At 44.9% G+C, this 20,666-nt stretch overlaps 1 protein-coding gene across 1 annotated transcript in view; it reads right to left on the bottom strand.

Moving 5' to 3' along the window:
• The window catches only part of CAMK1D (calcium/calmodulin dependent protein kinase ID), a 239,810-nt gene that overhangs the window by 3,805 nt on the left and 215,339 nt on the right, over positions 1–20,666 (bottom strand). Inside the window, exons 7-10 of the mRNA XM_082001800.1 lie at positions 14,461–14,573; positions 12,657–12,735; positions 2,111–2,198; positions 1,402–1,540 (exon numbers count right to left, since the gene is read on the bottom strand). Coding sequence (XP_081857926.1) covers positions 1,402–1,540; positions 2,111–2,198; positions 12,657–12,735; positions 14,461–14,573 — 419 coding nt within the window. The remainder of the gene's footprint in view (positions 1–1,401; positions 1,541–2,110; positions 2,199–12,656; positions 12,736–14,460; positions 14,574–20,666) is intronic.

Raw genomic sequence — 20,666 nt, 5'->3', positions numbered from 1 at the left:
GATGGATGGAGATTAATCACCCACCAGTTTAACAGCAAAGCATGCCTTCAGATGCTCTAGACCTAACTGGGGTCCAGCTTAGCTATACAGTGGCAGGAACCAAACCAAAGGCGCGTTTCTACCCTGTCAGGGGCTTTGCCCGTGGCTGCATTGCCAGCGCATGGTTGGAGGGGCTTTGCTGCTGCTCAGCGCTGCATGGCTGCTTTGCAGGTGCCAGACGTGTGCCAGGAGCACAGTGATGCTTCATCGCAGCAGCTGCAGGATCTGGCTCTGGGCGTTGCAAACTGGGCACTGGGCATGAATCTCCATCAGGCCCAGGGTGCAGAGAGGAGGGCTCTGCTCCTGCTCAGCCACAGCACAGGCTGGGAGAAACATCTCACGCGGCACCCCGAGGGCAGATCCCACCCCAGCCATGGGGGACACCACAGCTTTCGTCCAGAGCCACGGGCACTGCGGCTGGTGGCATGTCTTCATCAAGGAGCAGGGGTTGGCAGGCAGGGCTGGCAGAGGCAGGTAGCAGTGCCATCCAAAATTCATCCTGAATAGTAGGTGCTTTCTGTTCCAGAATAGCGTGGGGTATAGCCTAGAAATGACCACGTAGGTCCCCAGGGAAGTGAGCACTGACTTACAACACCGTTAGCAATAGCAGTAGAAAGCTGTCAGCGTTCCTTTTTGGTGCTGCACCTTAAAATAATCTCCTCTAATTGTAAAGTCCACATCCCTCCATTTCGTGATATAAAAATCTCTACAGACGGACGGAAGGGAATAAAAGAAACGGTCAGAAGCCAGAGATTAAATAGGCTTCATTGCAAAGGACACATTTCTGTCTTCCAAATGATCCCTTTGCTGCCATGTCTCCTTCCCTGGCACTCGGAAAAAATACACAACCCAAGCATCTGACTCCATTGGGCAGCTTGCAAATCTCAGTTATACAGAACCCAGGAAGAGGGAAGCTGGGTGAGACTGGCAGGATCAGTCCCGCCCCCCCCCCAAAATGGAAATGGAAAGCAAGCCAATTTTTACAGAAAAATGTCTTATCGTAATACTGGAAACTAAAACATAAACAGTTTGAGTAAACTTTTTCAGCTTTCAACCAAATACAAAACTTCTTTGCTGTGGGGGTCTGGGTCTTTTTCCCAAGCGAAAGCCCTTTTTTTCCACAAGAAACAGTGTTTTTCTCTCAAAAATGCACTGGGCTGAAAACTCATTTTTTTAGTGCATAAACTTTTCCAGTTGAATCGTGACTCTTTTGGCCAGCTAAAAGTGAAGGCCTCGGTCCCTTTTCAGTCCTTGCTTTAAACACCTGCTTGCACAAAGGACTGCAGCCTGGGGGTCAGGGAGCAAATGGGGGTCCCACGGATTTGCCGTAACGGGAGCTTTCTCGGGATGTTGGCTACTCACAATCTTTCCGGGTGGCTGCGTCGGGAAGCGGCGCAGCCAGGCTGAGGGTGCTCGAGACGCTGGCGCTCGCGCTGTCCAGGCTGCTGCCGAGGTGTAACCGTCTCATGTGTCGCACGACCGCTGTGGCGTTAAACGCTTGCTGGAGCAAAAAAAAACAGAAAGAAAGGAAGAATGAAAAAATTGGAGATGGAAGGGTTGATTCTGTTCTTCTCCTGGCTGCCCGGCGTTGTCAGAAATGAATGAGTCCATCACCTTTCAAACTTTTCCCAATTTCTGATTTTTAAGCTAGAAACAGCAATATCAAGCCATAGGCATTTCTGCCCTGGTCCTGCTGCCCGTCGTTCCTTCTAGCACGCTGTTGGGATGCGGCAGCCTACAAGGAAAGTCATATTTGACACAACCTTCACTGCACCAACACACAGGGTGTCTGCATTGCCTCACGCTCCCCCGCGATGCTGACCCCAACTCCACATACAGCCATGGGTGCTTTAGCTATGAGCCCCATCCCCGTCTCTCACACTCGTTACGTTTATACCCTTGGTTAGCAGCATCCTCTATAAAAGGCCCTGCAGGGCCATGTAACCTGTCTGGACCAACTATTTCGAGCAAAATTTTGGGCCACAGAAGCACTAACACACTGAAAGGGTGGCTGGATGGCCACGCATTAGCAGAGTTACATGTCTTAAGTGTCATCCCTGAGGTCACTTACTCTCCATTTGCTTTTTGCAAAGTTCTTCCGGATCTGAGCGCTGACCGACTCATGAATGTTTTTGTTGAGCGCTGTATCACCAGCAATCCTGAAACGGACAGACAAGACAGGTTTTAAGAGATCTTTTGCTCTCCTTGAATACTCTTTCTTCTTCTCCTGGCTGGTCCAAGGTGTGATTGCTCCTGCAGTGATGATGATTTCATTCACATGAGGGCTCGAACTTCCCACTGCTGTCTCTGCTGGCAGCAGCGGTGGAAAATCTGGGGCAATAAAAGCAAGCGTAGATAAGGCTTGTAGGTCTGGCAGCTACAAAGAGGTATGACCTTATTTTGTTGGTGTACGGCTGCTTTCTATCACCATTACAGCCCTTGATGAAAACATTCTACCTTTTTTTTTTCCCTTTACACCTAAAGATTTAACATCAACAGGCTGAGACCACTTTAGCCTCAGCCACGCAGCAGCTTCCAGAGCCACTCCAACCTGTCTGATTTCTGTTTGCACTGGAGATTTTCCGGCCTCCCTGCAACGTACATAGCCATTCATCATGATTAATGTAGATTTACAGTAAAGCAGATACACGGATGCTCACTAAAACAGTGCAGGCTGCACAAATAACTTAAGCTGAACAACACTCGACCTAAAAACTTAACTGATCTTGCACAGTTTCTTGAACTATCTGTTCAAGAAACAAGACACATTCAAATATCCAGTAAACACAATCATTTCAAGGGAATTGTACCGATTCTTTTAACTCTTCAGGGCATGAGATTGGAAGAGCAGGCACCATAGTGAACTGATGTTGGGCCACGTGCTGGGTTAATTAGTGCTATCTAACTTAGGTGAAGCCAGGAAGCAAAAATTCCCTCCTGTGTTGTATGTGATGTTTTCAGAAACCAATTTTTTTAGCCACAGTGTAGAAACACAATGTCCATTAGCAATAAAAAATTATAAGAAATGGAATAATTCATCAGGCCCAGAGTCTGCCAGTCTGGGGACCTGCAATAAAATAATCAGAGGGTCAGGGCGACTCAGTGGTCTAGTCCTTCCCCCTGCCTAACTCTGTCAAAATAATTTTGACAGATATTTGGCTAACCAGTCCTAAAGATCTCCAAAAGATGGAGACTCCTCAGGCAACCTATTCCAGTGCCCCACTGCCCCAGAAGACATGGAAAATAGTTTATTCCCTTTGTCTTTGAAGCATCCTTTCACATATTTGAAGACTGTAATCATGTCTTCTCTCAGTCTTCTCTTCTGTAGACTAAACAAACTGATTCTTTCACTGTTTCTTCATAACTCATATTTTCTAATCCTCTGATCTAGTGAGTTTCTCTGGACTTTCTCCAACGAGTCCACATCTTCCTTAGAGGGCGGCACCCAAAGTGTTTTCCAACTAAGGCAGCAGAATGGCAGCATTGCTTTGTGTTTCTTAAAAGATGAAACTCTGCTTACATACCCCAGCCTGCTGTTTCCATTTATGTGTCCCATGAATTGGAGACATTCCTTTCTTTTCACCCAGTTTGTTGCAAACTGTAACCCTGTTCTTCGAAGGACATGGAGCTTTTCCTACCTTCGTGTCAATGGCACATATAAGAAGTGCTCTTTGGGACAAGTCTCATTCAAATTGCTCCCCTCTTTCCTGCTGGCAACACTCACCCAAGATGTGAGAGAAACGAGACGAACTATTTGCTCTTGGGAGTAAGGTGAGAAACTAAACACCCGCCTCCCAAGAGTGGAGAGCCACCAATCCCATCCTTTTGCAAATGAGCATATCTACATTCAGTTATTCAAGAGTGCTGGAGCCAGCAGGATTGTGGGCAGGAAGGAGCAGGATTCTCACTCTGGGTAGCCCACCTCCAACTGGGAAGGACACTTGGATGACTGCCACTGCCACACAACCTCTAACTCAAGTAGACAGAAGAACTGGTACAATGAGCAAAGCATGGTTCCTAAATGGCACCTGACATCCTGTCTTGGGTCCCAGTGCCATTGATGGAGGCATTTGACAGAGAACTGGAAGATCTTCAGGTCTTCCTCTGAAGAGGATTCCTTCTGATCACTTCTCCCACTGACATGGAGGCAAGTTGGTCTGGATTTCCCACTTGGGCCAGGCAGCTAAAAGGTTGTTGAGGCAGCATCTAGGTTAAGCATCATGTTCACTGTTCCTTCACAGGGAATACTGCCAGGCCCAGCACAGACCTTGATGGATCCCATGCAGTATGTACTCCCAGATGGACACAGAGCCCACCTGGCCTTGCACCCATCGTACAGTGCATTTTCTCTGTTTCTCTAGCATGTAGTAGCTCCTACAACTTTACCACAGCCACTCCTACATGACCCAAACGACAGGACACAGAGTGTCCCTGATTGCCTCCAGGTCACTTCTTTGAAGAGATGACCCAGCAGCCTGAGAAGACTCCAGCTGTATTGCCTGCCCTGCACAGCTCCTGAGCTTAGGTGCACAAGCGTGTGCAGATTTGCGCACACTCTCCTTGCACCCACTCAGCCTTTTGGTGCAGACAGGCCCTACAGTCACTCCAAAATGTCAAGAGCTCTGTCCAAGGACACCTCCTCAGTGAAGGCAGGTGTCCTCAACATGATCCAGCTGGGAGCGCTGACCATCATACTACAACTCTGCAGAAGAAAACTAAGCCGAACACTTAATACACGGACAGCTACAAGCCAAAGTATCCATTCAGCAACTGATCCAAAAGACCAAGCTGCAGAGAGAAAATTTACTCACATTCGCAAAGAACATTTTTCCTCCAAAGCTGAAGAAGCATTTTGCTTTATGAACAAGTTTGTTAACAAGCTGTGTAAGCACAGATCATGTTTCCCTCTTGTCAAATTTTATTTTGGAAACATGGGCAGACAAAGTTCTTGGGGTATGATACCCTTGCCAGCTCTTCCAGAAGGTTTTTCCTGCCAGCCTCCACAAGGACTTGCAAATGCATTTTTGCTATATGAAACTTTTTATCGGGCGGGTAGCTCAAATACAGGCTATATAATTTTTTGAGTTTAGGGATCATTTTCTGAAATGCTGGTGGTTTCAATAAGAAACTGCTGGTTCCAATAGTTCACAAAGTGTCTTCTACCTTCTACAACTAATTCTATGTTCATTATGCAATTCTGGTAATTCCAGAAAAATAGTCTCAGTATTTGGGTGTTTCCCAAATAGGGAGAATAGTAGTTTACTTTACAAGGGGATAGACCTTGTGAAGCCCTCAGTGGGGCCCATCCTACATCTAACGTCTCTTCAGCAGCATTAGCACCTTGCAGATGATATTTTTTAATCAGAGCAAAATAACAGCAGTGCTGGGGCTAATTTAGCACAGCAGGATCTGCTCAAGCATGTGCTGGTATGCCGAACGGTGTGGCCCAAAACGCAGCCTTGGCTGCCAAAGCCGGGCGTGGGATTATTCTCCAAGACGCCTCTGAAGAACTATCCTGTTAACGGTGCAATGCTGTAACATGAGGACTATGCTTTTATACTGTATTTTGCCTTGGAGGTTCTTCAAACTTTTATAAAATACTCACGGCATTATAGTGTTTATAGTATAGTTTTACTTCTAAGAAAACAAAAGAAATGTTAAAATCCATTTGCTGTTGGTGTTTTGCTGGAGATGTGGTGGTTTAAGGACACAGGCAAGAGAGGTGGAGGTGAGCAGGTAGAAGTCATATCTTTTATACGATCAACGGTTAGAGTTTGGAAAATGAGGTAAGGTTTTGGACACACAAACCCACCTTGAGATGGGTATCATGAGCATCATCACATCTATACTGAATGTATTTAATCACAAACTTTAGTTCCCATGCTGAAAAGATAATGCATGAAATTTAATAGAGATACTGGGTTTAGAGCATGTTATAATCGCCCTTCTACCTTTCACTAACTCTCCAAGCCTACAGGCTATAAACCATGTTGCTTTTCCTTTTAGAACAAAAATACCTTAGCATCTTTCTTTCTTCCTCCCTCCCCTGCACAACATTCCCTTCTCCTACAGGAATCATCTCCACTTTTCCTGAGAAACAGCCATCTTCTGTTTCAGAGGTGATCAAACTGATGCATATCTAGTCAGACCCTGAGCAACAGTTCTGGGGTTTGCAGTTAACTTTGAAGTTAACTGCGTCAGCACTGAAACTTGTTTTTACTAATTATAGCAGCTGGCCCAGTAGAAGATAATACTTCTACCTACCACACACATATACAAAAAGAAAATTAAACAAATTAGAATAATGCATAATTTGTTATCATGCTGAGCATCACCCAGAACCAAGCAAGGACCGATTAGCTTAACTGGAACCCAGCTTTTCTCTCAGGGTCCCTGTGTTGCAGCGCCTGAAAGCAGCTACATACTGACAATGGTTTGGGGAACTTTGTGTTGAAGCTGGTCTTACATCCAGTTGTAAATATGTGCGTCTCAACACACACAGAATTGGATACCAAGGGCCACAGCCTGACGACTCTCCATCACAAACACTTCCACTGAAGCTATCTTGAATCACGGTAACAAATCTGGCCCTGCACATGAGAGTAATCTAATGATCAAATATTATTTCACAGTATCTAATTTATTTTAGCTCTCTATCTGGGTTTAAAGCTATCACAGCAATTTATCTGGCCATATCACTTCTAAGCTTTGAAAGAAACCTCCAACAAAGATAAAACCAGTGAATTTCCTTTTGGAGGGTTCTTTGTTAGCATACTGCAAGCATATGTCTCTTGCATCGTCCCTGCCCATGGTGACGGGCTGAGTCTTTAATCTACCATTATTTTCTGAACCTTCATACTGAAGGCAGCTAACTCAGACGCTTGGAAACAGTGCTTGGAAATACTCTTGAGTATGACAACAGGAAACATGGAGCTAGCTGTAATGGGTAATGCTGAAGGATCATAACTCTTCTATACATACACACACATATATATACACACATAAATATACACACACACATACTGTATCAGTGATACTCCAAAATAAATAGAGTGCAGGGACAAACTCGATAAGAGTTTGATTTAATGTTGTAAACATCAGCAGTTGCCTTCAGGGAGCTCTTTTCACACTTCAAACAACATTGCCTGAGAACTGAGCTCTTTGTAATCCATGTCCTTTCCCTGGGTGGAAATTATTATCTGGCTCGTGCTCTCTGGCACATAATAAACACTCGGGGTCATGGTCACAATTTGCAGAGGCTCAATCCTGGCCAAAGCTTTGCAGTTCTTCGGCGTAGGCGGGGATGGACGTCAGCATGTCCCAAGTATCTGCTCTCCCTCTGCGCGAGCAGGGGAAAGGCAAGGGCCACACTCTTACCCGTGGACACAGGTGTCTAATTTAGGTGCCACAGCCTCCTTCTCCCCTATACTGGCTATAGAGGAAGGCGATACATACATTTAAGTTAGACGTCCCAAGTTGCCTTCGACACCATAACCGGCTTCAGCACAGAGCTCTAAACCCCATGCAAGGTCACTTGGGAAATGCGTGGCAGAGCAAATAAATAAATTCACAGCATGCCCTCCAATTCCTGCACTAGCTTCCTGACTGTTGGACCCTCTCTTCACCCTCTGAGGACTGTCTTTTCCCTCTGACCGAAGCCTGGAGGCTGAATTTGGGGCTGCGGGACCCAGCTTGACCTGACGGAGAGCGCAGTGTGATCCTGTAGCTGAAAAAACAGGTCCTCGGGTTTCTGCTGCTCGCCCTCAATCACTGCAGTCTGAGCGACTGCCCTAAACAGGATGTGGGCTCTGACATGGCAATATATTTAATAAACTTAATTGCTGTCATTAATATGAGCTAGGGAAACGTTAAAATGTATCAAGCTGCAGCAAAATTACCCCACTCTTTTGCTAACTCCATTTTCCACGTCTTTTTCGAAAAGTCACAGTGGAACAACTAAGCAGAACATTGCACCTTTGCCACACACCATAAACAGTGCAAACCTCAGTGAAAGATATGCTATAAAATAAATAACTTTTCCAATGGAAAGCATAAGTCTCCTGTACATTAAACTGGAGAAATCTGTATAAATGGACAGATTGTACAGGCTGGGGCGTAATCATTATACCAACAAGTCTTAAATATTGTACTGCTTCAGCTACCATACTTCACTGCAATTATTAGCCTCCTTCTCTGCCAACTCCGAGTTTAACATACCGTCCTCCTGCCAAGGCCGTTTGATTATAAATAGCAAAACATCACGTAAATGCAAGCATGTGGGGAGCAGATACAGCACAGAAAAGTGGGCCACTGGGAAGAAGTATTTACTTTTTTTAGGGTCTGATCCTGTACAAACATTTAGTCATGTGAATCGCTGGCTATTCTTGAGCAGTTTCCCGAAATTCAAAGAGATTATTAACCTTAAAGGCACAAATTAATATCTTACAAGATCCAGTTCATGCAAGCCTTGTTTGGAAGTTTTTAATAAAAGCATAGTAATTAAAATAAGAGGTATACTTTGGAATCAGTTTGCTCTTCACAAATGTTATAACAACAAAATCTCATGGCCAGGTAGCCATCTCATGCACAGTTAACTATTTTTATAACAGTCAGATTATAGCGTATGTGTTAAATATTCATGATGTGACAGATTTCTTCCTAATTTGTAGCTGATCCCAATGATCTGATACTGCAGGAAAAGATTTCACAGAAGGAAGAAAAATGGAAAGCTGGAAAACGTCACTACATGGAGCCATCTCATCATATGTACTAATTCCCTACCATTTGCACAGCATCAGTGACTTGGGTAGATGTTCTGTGTTCACCTGGAGACAAGGAGCCAAACCCCAACTCTCACCAAAGTCAGTGGTAAAACTCCCATTAACCTCAGTGGAATCAGGATTTCACTTCATGTAAACTATAGGGTTCAAAGATGCTTCTCCAGTTACATTGCTCTACAGAACCAATCCTGCAGACAAAAAAAACCTTTTAGGGGATGCCATGAAGGCCTGCTTGAAGTGTAAGCACTCTGCAAGAGCACGGCATTTATGGGACTGCTTGAAGTCTGCTCTGACCATCTCTTCCACGCAGCAGTCTTAATGCTCATTACTTTTGATCACACACAGAGAAGACAACGCAATGTAGACACTATGGAAGATGATGTTACTAACGGGGATGTACGCTGAAAAATACATGCTCATGTGAAAAGGTGGTGTGGGATGTCCCCATTATAAAAGGTGTGGTACCCTCTTTCTGTCGGCTGAACACTCGCATCCTTATCTCTGCTGCAGCACTGAACGGAATCACAAGAGAGAGGAACTCAAGCCTGGACTTGTTCGAAACTTAAATATGCCCAGGCTGAGAGAAGGACACAGCTGACCATTGAGAGGAAGCACAGAGCTCTCTTCCTCCTCCACTGAAAAGGCCTTCTCCTCCTTCAAAGGGGAGGAGAGGATGCCACTGCAAAAGATATAATGGCTAGAATGAGAAAAGAAGCAGTAAAAATCTCATTATTTCCTGGCATAAGCAGTCTGGGTGGAAAATGCTTCTTGAGCAATGGCTTGGCAAAAGGACATCTTAGCATCTGAAATAACAGATAATATCTGGGTGAGTAGCCTTGATTACCCAAAAAGCTGTTTTAGTAGCATTTATCACTACAAGATCCAAACCCTCCAAAAAATGACTGCACTTCAGGATTCTCTCTGGAGACCTCAGAGAGGTCCATAACTGCAACTTTTATGTTACAGGAAGCTTTTCAGAGCAAGGAGGCATGAGATACCGAGTTTTGCTCAAGAGCTCACTGGGGAGGACAGAGATAGATCTGAAGCCATATCTTTGGAAACCTCCATGCTTAGCTTTCACTGTACAACTGTCCTTCTGTAACCCTGTGGCACATATTGTCTCTGTGTCAAAGGGAAGTGGATTTGGGGTGGAAACATGTTGATATTTTAACTGTCCCTACTGCGGTGCCATTTGCACATCTGACATCTCAAAGGCTGACCCCAAGCAATGCTTTACATGTGTAAAGGTAGCCCTGCAAATGAACCACCGCCTTGCAAAGTCAGCCTGGCAGAAGACAACCCCCTGACACAGAAATGGGGCAAACCCCTTTTTTGGGGGGGCTGTTTTTAAATGGAAGATTGGATTCCATAGAAAATACAAAAAATTATAGAGCAGCCTGTGAGTTTCCATTGGCCCCTGGCCATGACATGCAAAAGGAAAAAAAAAAGGAAAAAAAAAGGAATGAAAACACTTTTTATCATTTGTTCCTTTAGGAGGGCCCAGAAGCTGTGTGCGTTACAAGTGCCACGTTTCTTTGTTGCACTCCAGCAACCAACACAGATGTAGCAGGGCCAAGAGCCGGATGCTTGTGTTTTGTGTATCTTGGACGGAAGGCTTTGGAAAATCTGCCTCTCAGTTATACAAATGGTCACCTCATTCTCTGCTGGGAGTTGCATTCCCATTGTTTATTCTGTATTTCCAATATTGACTTTTGTAACTTGTTTAATTTCCTGAGGCTCGGGTCAATATCATTTAGAAATGGTGTTGGGTTTTTTTCAGCTCACAAAAGCTGGATTTCATTTCCTAAATTTCCTTTTTGTCACACAGACAATGCAGTTTTTCGGGACATTGGAAAAAAGGGCAGGCCCAGGCCTTGACTTCTTCTCATCTCTCATTTGTATTGACGCCAGCCACTGATGCAGCTAAAAACCGTCTGTAAAATGTTTCTCATTGTCATTGGCATGGAGGATGAAAAGCAAGAACCTTGCTTTTCTCAATGATTTACATTGCCTTTTGCATCCCAAGCCTTTCCTAAAACTTTTTAATGGTAAAGACTGATCCTCAGTCTTATCTTCAGCCTTATTTTTCTTCAGAGCAACTGACAACCCGCAGTCAGACAGCGGTACACCATTCCCACTATGAAGAAATCAGTGCCATTTCACTGTATTTCTACCACTTTTGTAGTCATAACTCACTAAACTCTTTCATGAGTGCCAAATCGTTAATTAATGATGGGGGTACTTCATCAGCCTGTGTATTGACAAAACTTTATCAGCATGTAAGCCAGAATGGTAAAAACCTTTGAAAGGTTTTTCCTCTAGTCCCAGGACTGAGAGTAGCAGAGAGATGAGACAAACCAATGAGAATCGGAGAAAGGAGCATAAATCCCTTGAAACCAAACCGAAGTATTTGTTCTAGAGCTGCAGGTGTAAGTTTTACTCTGCTCTGAAATTTAACATAATTTTAAGCTGGGTACCAAGTTCTGTCACTTCAGAGCTAGAAAGGTCAAGCATATCCAAAACCCATGCCTGCTGCAAAAGCAGAAGTGACCAGAACCTCACTGATAAAGCTCCCCAGCCTCAGAGGGATGCAGACTCCATCCTCTGAACAAACGTCTCCAACTCCCAGCAGAAAGCAGTGTTACCTTAAAACTCACTGACAACTTCTACGCCTGTGCTTTTCTTACCACGCATTTTATACTCAGCTATACTACTCGAAGCTGATCCCTGGGCTCACGTTGCATCACCAGGACAATTTTGCGGTCCATCAAGCTGTTGAGCTAGTTATGACACTGGCCCCGTTGCTTTTCTGAGTGGCTATGCATGCTCAGGAAAACCTTCTGTTCCCCTGCAAATGCACAGCCTAACGCTCTTATCCATCCAGTGCTCCAGAAACTGCAAAAGGAAATGGTATTTGTGGTAATTATATAAAAACACAGTCTAATGCACATCTGGGGTGAAAATGTCATGCCATTGACTCCTTTCTGTTGCAGCTACCAAAATAAGATCTCGCTTCATATATAATGATCCTTGCCCTAAAAGACTTACATCCAAAGCACATTCTTGGGCACAGCTGGTAGTGTGGGACAATGCTCAGTCACTTAGGGTTGGTCAAAAGTACATGAGCCACTCTTGTTTGAGCTACATCACCCTTGGGTATTGTCGGTGAAGTCATCCACGTGCAAAGGCATTATCTAATTTAAGGCACTTATCAAAGGTTTAAATTATGAATACAGTCAGACCAGGTACTTTTCTGTGGAATATCTCAGTGGAGATAGCATTGCTATAGCCAATTCAGACTCAGCTGATCCCTCTCTGGGGTCTCCTATATCTGCCATGCAACAAGAGAGGGTAAACAGCATGTGAAACCAGCTCCTTACTGCAAGCAGGAGGTGGACTATCATCTGTGAAGCACAGATGAGGATTCCCTACTTCATGGGATGCTCTTAAGTGCTCTGGTATTACTTTGACAAGGACCTCATGAGCAGGTTGATGCACAGCTTTCTGCACACCTGCAGAATTTGACCTTTGGCCCCAAAATATGATTTCTGGGTTCAAACATTTTGGCATATCCCACTGCTGCACTACAGTCGACATCATACATAATTCAGCATTTCACTGAATCCTTATACAGATACTCAACAGGTTGGTGCATAAGATTAAAGTCTATCGTGTATTTCCAGGAAAATTTGGAGGACAAAGGCGGGGGTTGTAAGAATAAAACCAGTTATTTATTAGAGGTTAGTATACTGTGTGACGGAAATACCACTTCCACCCATGAATGTAAAACGATGCTGTCTGTCCTGAGGGTTTCACACAGCAGTGACTGTTGCTTACCAAGGGTGCCGTGCTGCTTGCTCACAGGTGTATCTTTTATTAGGGTCCTTCTCCATCAAATTCCGAATGAAGTCTTTGGCTGTAAAGAAAAGAGAGTATAATCTAAAGCAGTTGGGTTGATGCTCAGTTCTGCTGCATGATGATCAGCCAACAGCACTGACCAGGCTACCAAGTGCCATCTGGTCACAGCAAAATGGCCCTGGGTCATTTGTTATTTATTAGTATATATATAATCAAAGTGACTTAGGACTAAATCCAAGCTATTTAGTATGGCAGATAAAAGCTTAAGGCGTCTACTCCTGCAGGTATATTTAGGAGTGGGATGGATAATTGAGAGTCAGCAGAGTTCAAGCCTGCCAGCTCCCAGCTCCCTGGTCAGCCAAGTGCCTCTGATCGTCTTTGTGGTGTGAATATGGCCACATCTGTTGCAGATGCTGGCAAACTGAGTGGGAAAGGCAAGGAGGAGGTCAGATGCCGCTCACTCCAAGAAATCACACACATGGGCAGCTGTGAGGACATGTTGTGTATTTAAAACCAAGTTACCGAGGAAAACGGACTCCCTTGGGCATGAGGTAGTGTGTTTTTAATCAACACTATAACGGAGGGAAGGGAGATCACAGCATGGCATGTATCCAGTAGTTTCAGGAGAGAGTAGCTGAAGGAGCCACAGCAAAGCCAAATATGGCAAGAAAATCTTTGTGCTGATATAGGTGATGTACTTTCCCCCCAAAATGCAAAGGGGTTGGCCAGCAGACCTTCATATTTTCTCAGAAAACCCTTATGGGCTTAAAAAAACTTCTCATCACATATATTTTTACGCAATCCATCACAACGATATCTGGACCGCAGATGTAATCAGCATGAAATGTTGTTCTATGCGGAGGTAACAGGATATATAATCATCTTTAAAATAAAACACTTCTTTTTATATCTCCCCTGCCTTAATCAGTAGTACTAATGAATAAGAAAACCGCCTTTCTGTCTGATAAAATGTTCCTAGAATTCATTTCTTCTCCAGCGTGAAACAGCAGACGTTCCCCCAGGTCGGACAGAGCAAGGACACCGAGCTTGGAGACCACACAGCACGCCAGTGGCACACGTAGGGTGCAACGCTGAACGTGCCCCTGCCGTCACCTATAGATACCGATGCTGGCAGTCTATGAGGCGTGCTGGAGCCTGAAGCCTTTAGGCACATTTACCTGTCACAGGGCAGTATATCTGCCTCTCTGCCAGACTGGCTAGAGCTATGGGTTAAATGGCTGCTTCACTGGATGGGGAACCGGGTGAGCGCATGGGCAGCTCTCTGGATCCAACCATGAGGACAGTACTCCCAGTTTCTGAGTCTGCTTACCCGCCTCGTTTGGGAGCCATTCATTTCTTGGGTTTGTCTTTGCTGTATACACTGCAGATTCGCTTCGGACCTGCAGTACTGTTTTGGTAACGGAGCAGAACTGGTTTGTCTTCTTATTACTAGTGACACATAAAACATCTGCATTTTATTTGGGTATGATGAAGTTAAACTGCTTTGTTTTCCTGGAACAATCTTCTGCTGTCTTCATCTTCTGTCCCAGCTATGTTTTAGTGCTTTGTGTGTGACTGGATAAATTGGTACATAATTTGCTCTCCTGCAGAAATAACCTCCTGTAATTGTTTGAGATAAAATAAATGCACATTCCCAATGGTTTTCAGTTAAAAGGAGCTCCACACATGACGAAGGGTGCATTCTCATGCCCAGTGAAGGATATCTGCAACAGGCAGGCATGCATGCATAGTTGTTGCAATTAAATGAGCAGTAGTTTCTTACCAGACTCGGAGATGTCATCCCAATATGGAGAGTCAAACTCATACTCCGCCTTAAGGATCTGCTCAAAGAGTTTGGAGTCGTTTTCGTCATAGAAAGGGGGATACCCACAGAGCCTAACGGAGAACAAGAAGAGAGACATGTGACCCTTGGACCTGTATCTGCCAAGAAAGTGAGAGAAGGAGGGAGAAGAAGAAACTCTTGTTTAAGACTTGCCCCACTACATTTTCAAGCAAGCAAGCACTACCATGAGAGAAGTTTGTTCAGGGACATGTAAACCCACTTCTGGAGATTTGCACCAACCTGGGCAAAGAGGAATTCTGCATGGAAACCCAGTGTTGTTGATCCTATGCTGACTCAGGTAGGTATCCTGGTCTCCCTCTGCATGCTTTTGGGTGTTTAGACAGAGGAATATTTTTATTACACAGCCATGAGCCCTTCCATCCTCATCTATACATGTGATAAGAGGAGCTTTCATGGGCTAAACCCTACATCCAGAGCACCAGCCCCTCTCATCCCCCAGCACAACCATTCACCATCCAAGAGTCTTCTCCATACTGGCTTCACTGCTCTGATTGTCCCTCTAGACTGATCTCACCCAACACTTTACACAAGCCACTTGCACCAGCTAACTCAGTATTTATAATCAGATTTCTCAGAAAACCTAGCCCCAGGACAAGCAGGACGTTGAAGATTATTGGACTAGTTTGAGCTAAAAGACTCAGGGTGCACCCTCCCAGTGCTGCAGACAGCAGGACAGTCACTCCACCGAGCCAGGGCTCCTCCAGCCCTGCAGACATGGGAAACCCACATCCAGCACTGCCATAAGCAACTGTGGTGATAAAACCCGTGTGTCAGCGATCCCTCCCGTCCAGCCAATGCCGCATGCAGTAGTCTGTCCCTCTCGATACAGACATGCCAGCAAAGATACCCATTCTTCAAGTTTTCAGACCAGTGCTGCAAAGTGCCAGGTTTACCTCTGAGGCTGGTCCAAAGTTTTAGCAAACCCATCCTGCTCATAGTTAAACAGGCCTTTCTGCCTCTATTGTCTTGTATGGAGATGACGCATTTTTTCTCTTATCTCTAGTCTACGGTGTAATTTATTCTTTCACATACTTTGCCAATATTGAAATGATCTTTTTCCTACAGTTTTCTTAAACCCTGAGTCAATCAACCTCAATAAAGCATTTAATTGGAGAGAGCCAGCCATTATAAACAGACTGAAGATCTAGCTGAAACACTACACTGTAGCAACAACAGAGCAAGGGGAGGAACTGTAAGAAACGAAATATTCAAGTTATTTATAACCCAAAGCCAGACGGCTGCCCTGGAGGTTATTTGAACCAACTCAACACTTGAGGGTGAAAGGAGCAATGTTTTGTTAGCTCTGAAGAGCCAGTGTGCTTGATGAATAATTTAAATGCTCAGTGAGATGTTGATCTGCGTCAGATCCATATTGACCTGGAAGAACTCTACTGAAATATGCAGCACTGTAATGAATCCACTGTGGTTCAGCTGAATCAGAAATCTCTCTTTATCTTGCAAAGCAGATGAGCCAGTCCTCATTTGTGTCCCACTGGATGACTGCCATTATCAACAGCAAATAAGATAAACTCATACCGGACAAGCATTTACGTTCAGAGCAGGACTGCATACCTACTTAATGGGCACGCACTTGTGTATGGCGCTCGATGCAGCAGCTCCTACATGAAACACAGTGGTGGAAGTGGCATATGAGACGGGCCATTAAAAACGGTGCATTTAAGCAAACACCAAAAAGCCACTATGCGCCTGGATAATGAAGGAAAAACATCTGGTAACCTAATGCAGAAACCAGATTCACAACCAGGATCCAGCCCTACAGGTATCTACGAAGAACATTTATACAACTTGCTTTAATGTAATAAATACCAGTGCTTATGTCCCACAGTGTTGTGGGATGACACACACAGACTGATTTTCACCTTCCTCCTCTTTTGTCACAACCTTCAAGATTTTGGGTGCTTTACTGAGTGGTTTGGGAATGCTGGAGTTGGCAGTACCAGCACTAAGATGGCCACTGCGGTAGAGATGCCCAAGTTGGAGGAAAACGACTCCTCCAAAGGCACTCGGAGCCATTGCTCTGTCCCTCTTCCCTGGGGCACTCAGGGGGCTCCATATAAGAAGCCTGACAGCACTTCATTAATTTCTTGCCTTCCTCAGCACTTTCCTTAAACAAAACCAAACTGCTCCGATAAAGCATTTTAAGGTGAGCAGACAGCGCTGTGCATGCCAAGGCGCTGGCAGGCTGCTCTGGAGAGAGAAATAACTCTCTTAAAATGTGCACTGTACTAATTACCTTGGCAAAGGTACAAGAGCACAAGTTAGGGCTGCTGTGATTTATACATGCTCGTGACAGCAAAAGGTAGGAGCAAACTTCGGAACAGCACAGAGCTGGAGGGCTATAGCCCTGCAAGGTGGGGAGTAGAGAGACACAAAACCCAGCAAGAGCCTCAGACCCTCCACAGCCTTTCAATCCCCTTCCTGCACCCATCCAGATCTTCTCGTCCTCCTCTCTATGGCTTGAGTATCCACACAGGTCTGGGGTATCTACCTCTGTGTCTGGGAGGTCAGCGCAGCCCACCACAGGGGTGCATGGTGGAAGGTCTGATGTACGAGGAGTCAGGGTCATGCAGGAGAATGCCAGGGCTGCTGGAAGCCGGGCACTGGGCAGAAAGCAGGTTCTTTTGGCACTGCTTTTCCCTTGTTGGTGAGAGCTTGAGAAGTGTCAGTTGCTATTACAGGTCGTGGGCAGGGACATCCCTCCAAACCAGCCCCTGCCTGAAAGCCAGCGGAGTGTAGGGCAAGGGCTGGTCCTGGCTCAGCCAGGGATGGGGATGAACCTCCTGTATAGGGGGACCCAAGGATCTTCCTCCAGGAGGCAAATCATTGAGGACCTATAGCAGAAAGCATGTGAGAAGGGAGCAAGCTCCTTAGGACAGAGGAAGTGGCATGTGGGAAGGGAACACCAGGGCATCCTGGCACAGGTCCTCCCTGTGGGAGCCAAAATATTGACTGTCTTGCTGTCCTTTCCCTTAAAATCAGAGTTTAGGAAGACACAGAAGTTTTAACATCACTTACTTTAACATTTTAACATTACTGGCTTTGCAGTGAGGGATGGGAAAAGCCCCAGTAAATTAGCCTATCATGCGATTTATGGCTGGAGGAAATCTTGTTGGACTTCCAGCAACTGGGCCACTTTCCAAAGTCCATAATAAGTTTTTATTTAATTCTTACAGAATCAAAATCCCACCAACTTCATTTCCATCTGTTGGGACATTTCTGTGTGAAAAAAATGACCTCACTATCAGAAGTTCTGCTGCTTTTCTTCAGATATGCAGAAATACAAAAATAACCCCTCTGTCTTCAATGTGAAAAAATCCTGTGTTGTCCTGAGGGACCTTCAGGCAGCTATTAGTTGTCATAATTTTCTTGCAGTTTCACCAAATAAAGCTTTTCAGAATTATTTAACAACCTTATCACATCAGCAACAGATTTTCCCTTAACCTTGTATTCCCAGTCTTGCCTTAAAAAGAATGGGATGCAGGTAAGCAAAACACAGGTGGATGTACAAAAGATATGCCAGAAGTCATATTTCTCTAGAAATGGCTTCTAAGCCGCCAGGAGAGCACAAGAGGAATACCAGGGACATCTTCTCCTCACCAGGCAGAGAAAGCAAACCCCTGCAAGCTCTCATTACGTATCGGGGTGATACTAAAGGCTAAACAACCCCTTTGCATGGTCAGTGTACAGCCTGTAACACGAGAGGCACTGCAGTTAGTTTTACAAATAATTTTATAGTGAGATTAGAGCAAAGAATTCAGTAAGTACTCAAAGACCTGAGATGTATGGTGTGGGAAGTCATCCAAGTGCTATTTATAGGGATAAACACATGTATTTCTTCTTATTTTGGGAACAGACCCTCATACTGGCTGACACTGGTGCCCTCACAAAACTGTGGACAAGAGATGTATTAGCATGGGGAATAAAAAATAGATTAAGAAGCAAGCAATGAGGAGCAATCATTTGGGGATGTTTTCCTAGTGTGTTATCCTAAGCAATCCAACGTGCCCACGTACATTTTGCCACCCCTGATTCTCCTTCCAGTACTGAACAAGTAACTTGTTTCTCACTTTTTTAGTTAGGCTTGTGTGTGATCCCAAGCAGGCGAGATGACTGACCAGCTTTTCCCAACACATGACTCAAGGATGCTGGTGGAAACTTCTTCTGGCATAACATACTTTGTACTGTCCCTTGTTAATCCTTCTGTACAAACATCATTGATGATTTCATGCACATCTACTTGAAAATCAAAACCAACTCAGCTGCAAAGAAGTACAGGAAAGTATGATCCAAGATTTATCTCCAGATATTTGTTGTTTATAAATAACAATAAGAAACCAGTAATTCCCTTGTCCTACCAGTGAACAGAATCAGAAGGAAATTCAGGGCAAAATGTGTTCAGCCTAGTGCAGAAGACACAGGAGGTGTTGACTATGAATAACCAGGGTTTGAGGCAAAGCATTCTGTCACCCTGGCTGCTTTTCCAGCTTTGGAACATGATCTTCTGTTTTTCGCAGATATTAGCCTAATCTTTGTTATAGCAGGTATGCATGCGAGCCGTACTTTAGCTCCCTAAGCTTTTGTAACCCCTCATGTGACCCAGACAGGTGCAAAATCCAGCTGCTGGGAATTCAGTGAAGTCTCCAGCTCTTCTTACGTTTTGTATTTTTAAGATGGACACATTATCAAAACTATCTTGTGATAAGTAGAAAGCTGAGCTCAACGGTGAGGCTGTTTTAAATTGAGAAATATTGCAACTGGAATAACAGGAAATTTCAGGCTGCTAAAATTAGTTTGTGTGAATAATGACTTTTCATGCAAAATAGGTTTTGATAAAAACTCCGCTGGTGCAGCCTCTGTAATCTGGCTGTCATTAACAAGAAACATTAGACACTGGCACTGAAACAAATGTATTCTTTCCGAAGACAATCCTTCACCTTGCATATCTCAGAAACAAATATTTCTCTAGAGCGTCGGTGCCCCAGAAACAGTTTGTTCTTCCAGTGTCATAAACTGGAGGCTCTCATGTGAGACTGAGCTTGTGTTTGGAGGCACTCAAACCACCTGCCGTAATAACAGCTCAAAGCGTCTTTAATATATGCCTGGCTTCTGTGTTGGATTCCCCTGCGTTTCCATCTTCTTAAATGACAACAGCCTGTTCAGAGTGGCTGTGAGGACTTGTGGGAGAGGTGGGGAGGTGATGCAGGATGATGTGCTTGGATTGCCCTGTGCATAAATATGTCTCCAATGGTTTGACCATGTGCAAGTAGCTCTAACTGTGCCGACTGTGGAGCTGGAAATGGCATATCCGAATGGGAGTGGTTATATATCAGAATTAATAGCTCCTGCTCAGGACAGGATTAACTACCAGCATTGCTCCAGGGTGGCTATGCTGCTGGTGCTTGTGGCACTTCAGCACCGTGTTGTGCTGTGCAGGGTGAGCGTGATGGCTCTGCTACCTCCAGCAGTGTGGCACTGCTGAGACAGCAAACCTAGATTTTAAACCTGTGCCCATCACTGGTGGTATCAGACACCCCATCAGGGCTACTTCCTACCAGCTTAGGGAAGGACCCCTCTTCTTCTCTGTCTTTACTGTACCCCTGACATCCACATTCTTACATGGCCATGTCTGCAGTTTCTGGCTATTCCTGGAAGCAAGGATGAGATCCAGTTGAAGAGTAGGACACCTGAGATGTGGGCTGGGTTTCTAAGCTCCCATTGCAGTCAGTAGATGTGGAGTCAACAGAGACTGGAGAGTGATGCAAATGTACCATAAAGCAGATGAAACCATACCAGTAGCCTCAGCATGGGCATCTGGTGCTATTTGGCATGGTGCATGGTCTCCTGCTTGGCCTCCATCTGCCATTCCAGAAGGAAGGTCTCCGCAGTGCATTACACTTGCCAAAGCCACTTGGCTGTCCCCAACACCCCAAGATGGTACTAAACACATAAGTTTAGGCAACTGAACAGCACATCTCAGTGAAATGACTGCTTGCATCAGCTCAGGCAGGGCTGAGTTGCTGGAGCATGTCCAGAGAAAGGCAACGAAGCTGGTGAGGGGTCTGGAGCACAAGTCTTATGAGGAGTGGCTGAGGGAACTGGGGTTG

This window comes from Phaethon aethereus (assembly GCF_964289735.1).
Source record: "Phaethon aethereus genome assembly, chromosome: 1".
In the NCBI taxonomy this organism is placed as follows: domain Eukaryota; kingdom Metazoa; phylum Chordata; class Aves; order Phaethontiformes; family Phaethontidae; genus Phaethon; species Phaethon aethereus.
The sequence above is the reverse complement of the archived record's forward strand: the minus strand, read 5'-3'. Positions and strand labels throughout refer to the sequence as shown.